The following is a 12269-nucleotide window of genomic DNA, read 5'->3' on the forward strand; positions in this document are numbered from 1 at the left end:
GAGATCATCCAGCACATTGAATCACAGGTGCAACTGTGTGCTAGCACTCACCAGGCGACAGATGAGAAGAGTGTTCTCATCCGAGATGAGACAGCCAAAGACCCTGTTGCAGCGAGTCATCCACAACCTCACCAATGGCTGGCAGAAAGGGCAATGCCCACAATTTTGCAATGCTAAAGACGACCTGACAGTGATCGATGGCATCCTCTGGACAGGATTTTCATTCCGCTGAGTCTCCAGAACTTGGTGCTGCGCCAGATTCATGAGGGACACCTGGGCTTTGAGAAGTGCAGACACAGAGCCCGGCAAGCTATCTACTGGCCCGGCATCAGCCAGGACATCACAAACATGGTCCTGAACTGTGCTACCTGTCAGCGGTTCCAGCCAGCGCAGAGCAAGGAGACGCTCCAGCTGCATGACCTAGAGACCTCTCCGTGGTCCAAGGTTGGCATCTACCTCTTCCATGTGAATGGTCGCGACTACATGTTGATCATTGACGACTTCTCGAACTTCCCTGAGGTGCTGAAGCTACAAGACCTCACCTCATGGACCGTCATCAAAGCCTGTAAGGAGACATTCTCAAGGCATGGCATCCCAATCACCGTCATGAGCGACAATAGTCCATGCTTTCACAATCGAGAATGGTCCACGTTTGCCAGGTCATACAATTTCAAGCATGTCACCTCCAGTCCGCACTACCCGCAGTCCAATGGAAAAGTCGAGAAAGGGATGCACATTGTTAAACAGCTGATTTGCAAGGCTGCTTCCAACATACATCTTGCATAGCTCGCGTACAAGGCAACTCCATTGTCCACGGGCATGTCGCCGGCTCAACTGCTGATGAACAGGGACCTATGGACGACGCTTCCAGCCATACACCTGCCCAACCTGGATCACCTCCCGGTGCTGTAGAAAATGCAGCAGCTTCGAGAACTTCAAAAGTAGGGCTATGATGCCCATGCCACCGATCTGGCTGTGCTATCCCCGGCAGACACTGTCAGGATCACGATACTGGATGGTGGGTGGTCTGCTCTGGCTGTCGTTGTTCGCTAGGCCATGCCCCGCACTTATGTTGTACGTATGGCTGATGGCTCCATCATGCAAAGGAATCGACAGGCACTGTGCAAAGTTGCCATCCCACAACCACTTTTCCCTACATTTCCACATGTTGAATTGCCACCTCCAGATACCTCACACCACGAGGCCACCAGTCAGGCTTCCATACTGCCTGTCAAGGCGCCGTCATCCCCTCCACCACCTCTCTGGCGGTCGACCAGGATCAGACGCAAGCCTCAGAAACTGGACTTATGAACATTTGTTTTGTTTGCTCTGTTCTGTATTCCTCAGTCAGTCACGTTAAACAGACTCATTCACGTACATGCGTTCACGTACACCAACAAAACATAAAAAAGTGGAGATGTCATGATTTGGAAATGTGCAGCTCATGAACACTTAGTGTAGGACATGACCAATGAGCAGTCAGGACACTCAGGGGTGGTATCTCACTATAAAAGGGATGAGGCACTCACACCTCGCCTCATTCCACAGACAGACATCTAGCGAGTACAACAGGGTTGATCAACAGCATCCCACCCAGTACGTGGCTTAGAGCAGGCTGCTAAAGATAGACCGAGTTACTATAGCTAGATTAGCAGAGAGTCAAACTCATTTAAGAACTGTGTTAATAGTTCAATAAACACTCAAACTCATTTCATATTCTGGAGCTTCCTTTGTCAGAGCATACATCAAGGAAGCAGCTTATGCTACACGAAGAAGCATAACACAACACTCTCTAGACCCTTGGTTCCTTTGCATTTCTGGGGCGTTATTTGTGTCTTCCTCTGTGAAGACAGTGTTTAAATAGTTCTGTAGTTGCTCTGCCACTTCTTTGTTGTCTATAATAAATTCTCCTGTTTTGTCTGTAAGCGGCCTAAATTTGTCTTCATTAATTGTTTTCTTTTTATATGTTTTTCTCAACTTTTACAGTCCGTTTTAATGCCACTTGCAAGTTTACTCTCCTACTCTATTTTTCCCTTCTTCATCAATCTTTTGGTCCTCCTTTATTGAATTCTGAAGTGCTCCCAATCCTCAGACTTGCTACTTTTTGGACCTAATGCTGTCCTTAATTTATTTTGTAAGCCATGATTGCGCTGCTTTTCTTGATGCATTTTTTCACCAGAAAGGAATGTATAACTTTTACAATGCATACATTCATTCCTTAAATATTAGCCAATGCCTACCCACCGTCATGCCTTTTAATGAAGTTCCCCAAACTATCTTAGTCAACTCACATCTCTAAAACATAGTTATAAGTTTTTAGATTTCGGACCCTAGTTTAAGATCGAATTCTTCACTTTTCATCCTAATGAAGAATTCTATCATGTTATGGTCACTGTTCCCTGAAGGACTCGATATAACAAGATTATTAATTAACCCCTTCTCATTGCATAATTCCAAATCAAGAAATGCAAGGATGCATTCTCAACCCCACCGTGCCACATTTCTGTTTCACCCCGGCGGGGGAATGCTCCGTTATACCGGTCGGTCAATGGGGTATCCCATTGTGGGGCAGTCCCACGCCGTCGCAAAACCCCCGGACTGCCGGCAAAATGGAGCATCCCGCTTTCAGAGAATCCAGTCCAGGATGTACCCCAGTTGGTTCCTTGATATTCTGGTCTTAAAAAAACATTTTGTACACACTCCAAGAATTCATCTGCTACAGTATTGTTGCTAATTTGGTTTGCCCCATTTATATGTAGATTAAAGTCATTCATGATCTCTGTAGCACCCTTATTACGTGCATCTCAAATAGAGTATAGAACATACAGTGCAGAAGGAGGCCATTTGACCCATCAAGTCGGCATCGACCCACTTAAGCCCTCACTTCCACCCTATCCCCGTAACCCAATAACCCCTCCTAACCTTTTCTGTCACTAAGGGCAATTTATCATGGCCAATCCACCTAACCTGCACATCTTTGGACTGTGGGAGGAAACTGGAGCACCCGGAGGAAACCCACACAGACACTGGGAGAACGTGCAGACTCTGCACAGACAGTGACCCAGCGGGGAATCAAACTTGGGACCCTGACGCTGTGACGGTATCCACTTGTGCTACCGTGCTGCACTGCTTAATCACCTGCTTAATACCATCCCCTACCTTACCATTATTATTTGGGAATCTATGGACAACTCCCACTAATGTTTTCTGCCCCTTGTTACTTCTTTGCTCCACCCAGACTGATTCTGCATCTTGATTTTCTGAATCCATATTCTTTCTCACTATTGCACTGATTTCATCCTTAACTAACTACGTCGCCTCACTCCCTTTTTTTTGACTGTCCTTCTTAAATATTGGATACCCTTGGATATTCAGCTCCTGGCCTGCTGTCATGTCTCTGTAATTGCAATCATACCTTAACCGTATATACCAATTTGTGCTGTTAATTAATACCTTATTGCGATTGCTCCGCAGGTTCAGGTACCATGGATTTTTGTACTGTGCCCCTATTTGCTGCTCGCACTTGTATCCTCTGACTTTCACTTTTGCTTTCTACTATTCTATCTTTCATTTCTATCTTTATTTCCCTCTTTTGTGCCTCTCTGCTCAGGTTCCCATCATCCTGCCAATCTAGTTTAAACCCTCCCAACAGCAGTCACAAGTACCTGTGCGAGCATATTGGTCTCAGTCCTGCTGGACCCATCCAGCTTGTATAGGTCCCACCTTCCCCAGAATTCGTCCCCGTGTCTCTGGAGTCCAAATCCCTCCCTCCTACACCATGTTTGCAGCCATGCATTCACCTGGTCTGTTCTCGCTAGCATATGGCAGTGGGAGTAATCCTGAGATTACTACCTTTGATTACTTGCCTTTTAATTTATTTCCTAGCTCCCTATTTCTGCTTTCAGGACCTCATCCCGCTTCTTTCTTACATTGTTGGTATCAATATGGACCACAGTCTTTGGCTGTTCACCCTTCCCTTCAGAATGTCCTGCAGCCATGCAGTGACATCCTAGACACCCTCAATCACTCTATATGGAGGAATTGATGCTGAGGGTAAAATTGTTATTCTTTTAAAAAGGCTTCAAGTTGGTTCTTAGTGCAGCAAAGGGGTGCTATGAGCATCCTTAGACAAATAGGCACCTAGCTCTTATCAGCAAGACAGTTCTTCACATTGCTGACAGTCGAGCTGTTTCAAGCTGTTTCACAGCTGTGAATTGCTAGCAGCGCATCTTTAACTCTTTAATTACCTCTCTCTCGGAAGGCAAGAATTTAAGCCAAACTAGTTAAAGTGTGTTTAATATGAGATCTGTAAATGTTGGTCCTAATGAATACAAAATCCTAAAATTAGTAGATTATCAAAATCTTATGGCCTACCCTGAATTTAGTTATATTCATAGAATCCCTAAAGTGCGAAAGGAGGCTATTAACCCCATCATGCCAGCACCGACCCTCTGAAGGAGCACCCCACCTAGGCCCACTTACCCGGCCACCCCGGCCCATCCCCGTAACCTAACCTGTGCATTTCTGGACACTAAGGAACAATTTAACCAGTTGAGGACCCAAACCTGTTCAGAACAATATCTCACTTTGCTATTTCCTACTGCTCTCTCTCTGTGGTCCTGTCATCTCATGTCCACTTTACCCTGACTCTAGGTGCATATTGCTGCTGTCTTTCCTCTATATGCCATATGTGGGTGGGTCCTGTTCTCCATCGTTTGTGAACAACACAGCCTTACCCAACGAGACTGAGTCTGTAATGTTGCCCACTTATCTTACAATGTAATGAATGATGAAGAGGTGTCCACACAGATGTGCCTTTGCTTTTTCCCAGCCAGCCCACCACCCCTTTTCTATGGTCAATCAGCAGCCTCTACCTCAGAGGCAAGAACAGCTGTTAAGCTGCTCCTTTACGCAACTTCATATAGGGCTCAGAAATGTTTAGCTCGGGCCTTCAGAGCTCCTCAAATCTCCAACACCAAGTCATAAGCACAGTATGAGCTGAGGATATTTTAGGAGTAAAACTCAGAATTTCCTGTTTTCTGCTATTTTGAAATGGCCCTGGACTGATTTGGAACTAGCGGGTGTGTGATTTCCCCATCCTTTCGCACAGCTGTGGAAATCAGAAATCCCACGAATGAGATCGGTACTTCAGGATCTGGGTTCCACCTGCTATTTCCTTGACTCCATGAAAATCCATCCCTTTGTTATATACGTTTTTTTTAATGTTAAATGGGGCGGTAGAGTTGGTAGTGAGGAACTTAAGTAATCTCGGCAAATTTCACGGATAATTCTTCACCCATAGAAATCTGCATTGCATTATCATTGGGTTTCATTTAGCCAAACTAGAATCATACTGTTGTTCGGTGGGCTGCACAATAATGGATACGCTGTTAATAGTTGTATCTATTTAATTTGTTGAGTTCATAGGGTCTTTTTGTTTGGAATACGTGACTGCAGTATTACTGTCTCAGCAAATGATGTGTAATAGGCACAATACAATACAATAATATAGGGTGTGTTGCTGTTAGGTTTTTGGTTATTTATAAGAATACATTTTCATTGATTTTTACTAAAGGACCAAACTGTCAGCTGGTGGATAAACGTAATTCTACACAAAACACTTTTAAATTAGTAGCAGGGACAGGGATGCAATCTCTGAATAATTGATTACATCTGACTTGACTGGAATTTCCTTCTGTCCAGAGCTACCCTTGCTAAAATATTGGTGCATGTTGCACAATACAGTTCCCAGCCTATTATTAAGGAAAGACTGAATTATTTCAGTGTAGGATTGCATCTAGAGGACAGTAACCTCCAAGGGATAGCGCATGTAGCTGGGAATTGATTAGAGTCGAACTGCTGATCAAGCTGGTTATGTGTGGCAGAGAAATCAAGGTGGAGATGAGATAGCACAGTGTGTGTGCACTCAGCAAATCTAAATTTGGATTGCCTCAAACGACATAGTCGGAAGGGTCACCAGACGTCGAAAGGGGTCTTGTCTCCTGATCTCCTTATGATGCAGCTTGGTGTTTTTGCTTTCGTCTGTTGATGGCATGTTCTGCTTATACAGAACAGAACACATTTTCTCCTGGCTGTCGAGCGAGATCAGCACAAGACATGAGTGGGGAAAAGCCCAAAAGGAGAGCCTTTTATTTCATGAGGATGAAGCCATTGAAGGAGCCCGCTAACCACAATGTTTCCTTCGTGATTCAGTGCCGTATAGGCAAGGAGATAAAGCATATATGCAGCAATTGCAGTCGTGGAGAAGTGGCTAAGGATGGTAAGATTGAGATTGCTTTTTGTAGCTTCTAGTACTTCCATGAGCTGTTATCTTGCATTTAATATATTGCATGAATGTAGTGCATGAATTATTGTCTAAATGATTTATTAAGCCTTGATTGCAAAAGAGCTACCATGCAAGCCAGCCAGAAATCATCACTCTGGTCTTTAACTATGCTGGTCAGACCAGTCATTTTAAAGCTTATCCTGCTTCACTGAAAAGAATCTGCTTGAAGCATTGATAGTTTCCGTCTCATTCAGTTGGCATCAATACTTCAGGTCATTGTATTATCTATAACTGTTTTATTTAAACATATGGCATTGTATTTACGTTATTGATTCCTGAATAGTATCATTCTGTTGTCATCCAGAAAGTATTTGTAAAGTGAATCTGGCACCTTTATGCCCATTAATTCTAGCTGCAAATGAGGGAAATAAATTGGGAAATTGTTCAAGATCAAACAAATAACTGAAATATTGTAGTCAGCGGGCTTAAACCTGAATATAGTAATTGCTTCATTAAAATACTAGATCAGAAAATGTAATACCTTATTAATAATCAGTGGATAGTGAAAGTGTTATGTGATGTGAAGTGAATTTTATCCCAGAGGGAGTGAGCACATATTACTGTACTTTAGGCAGATCACTGCAGTGGACGAGGAACACTGAATCTTGCAGTCTCCTGTCAGCTCTATGACTGCAGTCTATAGTACTCTCCATGGATGTCACTAATATGACCTATGAGCTTGGAACAGAGACAGGAAGTACAGTAACTTAGTAGTTATGTACCTGAACTAATAATCTGAACATGTATTCTACTTGCATCACACCAAGTGTAGAAATTCAGTTAATTCAGTTAATAAATCTGGAATAAAAGCTCGGTATCAGTAATGATGACCATGAAACTACTGGAGTGTTGGAAAACTTCCTACTGTTCACTAATGTCCTTCAGGGAAGGAAATCTGTTGTTGTACCTGGCCTGGCCTCTACGTGACTCCAAACCCACAGCATTGTGATGGACTTTTAACAGCTCTTTGGAATAACCTAACCAAACATTTTGCTATATAGGGATGGGCAATCAATTCTGGCCTTGCCTGTGAGAAATGAAATTGAAAAATTGTTCTGTGATTATCAGCATTTATTATGTTGATGTAATTGGCCATTCAAATCACGTTAACATCATAAGAAGATAGGACTTAAGATAAGAAGACCATGAGTGATCTGATTGTCGTCTCAACTCCACTTTCCTGTCTTCCCCCCATGACCCGTGACTCCCTTGTCCATCAAAAATCTGTCTAAATCAGCCTTGAATAAATTCAATGATCGAGCCTCCACTGCAACTTCAACAGATCAGCAACCCTCCTGAGAGAAAACATTCCCCTCATCCTCCTCTGAAAAGGAGACCCCTTATTTTTAAACTGTGTCCCCTGGTTCTAGTCTTTCCCACAAGGGGAAACGTCCTGCTCGTATCCACCTTGACAAGTTCACTCAGGCTCCTTTATGTTTCAATAAGATCGTCTCACTTTTCTAAATTCCAATGGGTAAAGAGAGGTCCAAAATGTTTAATTTTTCTTCGTAAGATAACCCCTTCATCAAAGGAATGTGTTGATTAACCTTTTCTGAACTGCTCCTAATGCAGTTATATACTTTTTCAAATAAGACCAAAATTGTCCACAATACTCCAGATGTGGTCTCACAAAGCAACATATACAGCAACAGCAGCAGACTCATGGGAACACCACCACTTAGAAATTCCCCTCCAAGCCACTCACCATCCTTTCTTCTAAATATATCGCCGTTCTTTCACTGTCACTGGGTCAAAATCCTGGAATTCCCTTTCGAACAGCACTGTGGTTGTACCTACACCTCAGAGACTGCAGTGGTTCAAGAAGGCAGCTTATCACAACCTTCTCAAAGGCAAATATGGGCAACAAATGCTGACCTAGCCAGCGATGCCCACAGCACAAGAATGAATTGTAAATAAATTATATTCCCCTTGCAACTAACACCAATATTCTATTTGGCTTCTGACTCACTTGCTGAACCTGCTAACTAAATTTTTGTAATTCATATACCAGAACATCCTGATCCCTTGTACCACCGAGTTCTCTATCACTCATCATTTAAATAGTATAATGCTTTCTTATTATTCTTGCCAAAGTGACACTCCACATCATACACCATCTGCCAATCTTTTGCCCATAAGTTGCAGATCCCCAACCTAAAGAGGATCTATGTATCCCTATTCACTGTCTCCTCTTAGCTAGCCGATCCTTTATTCATGTTACTGTTATACCCCTATGGGCTTATGTTTTGTGTATTAACCCTTGATCTCACACCCTAACAAATGGATATCCAAGTACACCACATCCACCGGTTTCCCGTTGTCCACCTTACATGTTACTTCCTCAAAGAACTCTAATAGTTTTGAAATATCCAACGCTATCCCCTTTAATAATGGATTCTAGTAGTTTACCTATGACAGATGCTAGGTTAAATAGCTGATAGTTTCCTGCTTTCTGTATGCTTCTTTTCTTTAATAAATGTGTTACTCTGCTAATTTCCAATCTGCTGGGAGCCTTCCAGGATCTGAAGTGTTTTGGAAGACTATAAGCAATGTCTGTACAATCTCTGCAGTCAGGCCCTTTAATACCCGACACCCGAGGATGCACTATGTTTGGCCCTGGGGACTTCTCGGTCTTTAGCTCGAATAGTTTTCGCATTTTCTTTTCCCTGGTTATGTTGACTGTTCTATGTTCTTCCCTCCTTTCCATCTCTTGATTTTTCAATACCTTTGGGAGCTTTTCTAAGTCTTTTGCAGGAAGTCAGACACAAAATACCTGTTCAACACTTCCATTATTTCCTTGTTTTCCTCTATTAATTCCCTAGACCCACTCTCTCAATGACCAATACTATTTTTGTTCCTATTGTCCATTTGAATACTTATGGAAACTCAGATTACTGTTTTTATACTGCTTTTCTAGCTAGCTTTCTCTCATACTCAAAAAACACTTTTTTTTAGTTAGTCTTTACTGGTTCTTTACTCAGAGTAAGGATGTGGAATGCCCTGCCTGCAACAGTAGTGGACTCGTCAACACTAAACGCATTCAAATGGTCATTGGATAGGCATATGGGCGATAAGGGAACAGTGTAGATGGGCTTTAGAGGGGTTTCACAGGTCGGCGCAACATCGAGGGCCGAAGGGCCTGTACTGCGCTGTAATGTTCTATGTTCTATGGTTCTTCAAATATGTCCAATCTGACCTACCAATACTCTTCGCAGATTTATATAATGTTTCTACTTATTTGATACTATCCTTAACTTCCTTATTTAACCACGGAGATGCATTTTTTTGGGGATAATCTTTCTTTCTGCGATAAAACTTGGTTATAAATATGAGTTATTAAATATCTTCTTAAAGTCTGCAAAACTATTAACCAAACTTTTAATCTAGTTTCCCAATTCACTTTAGCCAACTCTGCCTTCATAGATTTTAATTACTTTATTTAAATTAAAGAAGAGCCACACCTTCAAACTGAATGTGAAATTCTGTCATTTTATGATTGCTGTTGGCAAGAGGCTTTTTTACTGTGAGGTTATTGATTAACCCTGTCTCATTGCACATTACCAGACCTCAAACAGCCTGACCCCTGGTTGGCACGAGAATGTATTGCTGTAAAAAATTGTACAAAATACACTTTATGATACAATTTTCCAGGCTACCTTTATCAATCTGATTCACTCACTGTACTTGTAGATTGAATCACCCATAATTCTTGCAATGCCTTTCCTACATACCTTCATAAAGACTTCTCCCTTTATGCTCTGTAACTACTGTTGTGATAAGATTAATAAATGTCTAAAAAAAATTGAATAAACAATTAAGTAATTAATTAAAGCTCATACATATGGCAGGACAGGTGATGTGTCAAGGCTGCAGCTTGTGGAGCTTGTGGTAAGGGGCAGCAGGGTAGCATGGTGGTTAGCATAAATGCTTCACAGCTCCAGGGTCCCAGGTTCGATTCCCGGCTGGGTCACTGTCTGTGTGGAGTCTGCATGTCCTCCCCCTGTGTGCGTGGGTTTCCTCCGGGTGCTCCGGTTTCCTCCCACAGTCCAAAAATGTGCGGGTTAGGTGGATTGGCCATGATAAATTGCCCGTAGTGTCCTAATAAAAGTAAGGTTAAGGGGGGGGGGGGTTGTTGGGTTACGGGTATAGGGTGAATACGTGGGTTTGAGTAGGGTGATCATGGCTCGGCACAACATTGAGGGCCGAAGGGCCTGTTCTGTGCTGTACTGTTCTATGTTCTATGTGGAAGCTCATGGATACCAGTGTGATCCAGGGCAAGCATGTCCGCAGTACGTGTCTGTGGCTTGAGGAGATTTGGCTCAGGGTCATTGAGCTGGGGGCTGAGCTGCAGACTCTGTGACACCTCAGGGAGGGAGATAGTTGCCTATACGTTTTGTTTTAGGAGGCGGTCACAGCCCTTAAGATAGAATCTTCTGGTTTGGAAAGTGGTCAGAGACAGGAGGGAGTCACTTCAGCTGAGGCAGGTCAGGGGAGCCAGAGGGCAGGAGTCTGAAATTGACCAACAGGTTTGATGTTCTTTCAGCTTGTTTGGATAAGAGTGGGGGCTGCAGGGTGGACGAACTGACTGGCCATGCCACTGTGGTACAAGATGACATTCAAGTGGGAGGGGCACATAAGAATGTAGTGACAGTGGGTGAAAGTATATTGAGGGGGATTGACACTGTTCTCTGTAGCAAGGAGCAAGAGTCCAGGTGACTGTGTTCCTGCTGCCCGCCTGCTGCCAGGGTTTGGGACATCTGCGCCAGGCTGGAGAGGATCCTGCAGTGGGAGTGGGAATATCCTATTTTCATCAAAACAAATTACTGCAGATGCTGGAATCTGAAACCAAAAGAGAAAATGCTGGAAAATCTCAGCAGGTCTGGCAGCATCCACAGGGAGAGAAAACAGCTAATGTTTTGAGTCCAGATGACCCTTTGTCAAAGACATAGAAAATGGGAGATATTTATACTGTGGGGTGAGCGAATGAAAGATGAGTCATAGCCACAGAAACCAAAGGGAAAGAGTGCTAATGGCAGTCTCAGAGAGAATAAAAGGTGTGAAAGGCCAAACAGCAGAGAAACTAAAATCAGAGGGTAAACTGGGACAGATGTAGGGGAAGGGGGAAGCAAAGGTGAGAAAAGGTAAGGAGAGGGGGGGATAAGATTGGGGGGATATATATAAAAAGAAAGACAAGAAAGATATAGAATGTAAAAGACAGTTAAAATGAAATGGAATGAAAAGAAAGGGGTCGATGTGGGGTAGAGCTAATCATATGAATTTGGTGAATTCGATGTTGAGGTCGGAAGGCCGAACCGGAAGATGAGATGCTGTTCCTCCAGTTTGCCTTGAGCTTCACTGGGACATTGCAGCAGGGCAAGCACAAACATGTGGGCATAGGAGGAGGGTCTTTTGTTAAAATGGCAAGCAACTGGAAGGTCAGGGTCCTGAATGCGCACAGACCGAAAATGGTCAGAAAAGCGATCACCCAATCTGCATTTGGTCTTTCTGATATGGAGGAGACCACATTGGGAGCATCTAATCCAATAGATCAAATTGAAAGAGGTGCAAGTGAAATGCTGCTTAATCTGGAATGAGTGTTTTGGTTCTGGGATGTTAAGCATGGAAGAGGTAAAGGGGCAGGTGTTACCCCCTTCTGCGATTGCAAGGAAAGGTACATGGGTGATGGGAGAGGTGTTGGGTATGGTAGAGGAGTGGACTAGATTATCTCGGAAGGAACGGTCTCTGCGGAATGCTGACAGAGGGAGTGAAGGGAAGATGTGGTTGGTCGTGGCATCATACTGGAGTTGGTGAAAATGGCGGAGGATTATGCTTTGCATACGGAGGCTGGTGGGCTGAAATGTGAGAATGAGGGGGACTCTATCCTTGTTCTGGAAGGGAGAGGAGGGGTGATGGTAGCGGTGGG

General features: G+C 43.5%; 1 protein-coding gene across 8 annotated transcripts in view; it reads left to right on the forward strand.

Moving 5' to 3' along the window:
• Nucleotides 1-12269, forward strand: part of phactr1 (phosphatase and actin regulator 1) — a 707078-nt gene that overhangs the window by 180186 nt on the left and 514623 nt on the right. For 3 of the 8 annotated variants that reach the window (XM_038797119.1, XM_038797115.1, XM_038797116.1), the window contains exon 2: nt 6071-6280. The exons of the other annotated variants lie outside the window; for them this stretch is intronic. In XM_038797119.1, the coding sequence (XP_038653047.1) occupies nt 6071-6280 (210 nt within the window). The remainder of the gene's footprint in view (nt 1-6070; nt 6281-12269) is intronic. 8 annotated transcript variants of the gene reach the window in all.

The sequence above is a fragment of the Scyliorhinus canicula genome, chromosome 5 (assembly GCF_902713615.1).
Source record: "Scyliorhinus canicula chromosome 5, sScyCan1.1, whole genome shotgun sequence".
Taxonomy (NCBI): domain Eukaryota; kingdom Metazoa; phylum Chordata; class Chondrichthyes; order Carcharhiniformes; family Scyliorhinidae; genus Scyliorhinus; species Scyliorhinus canicula.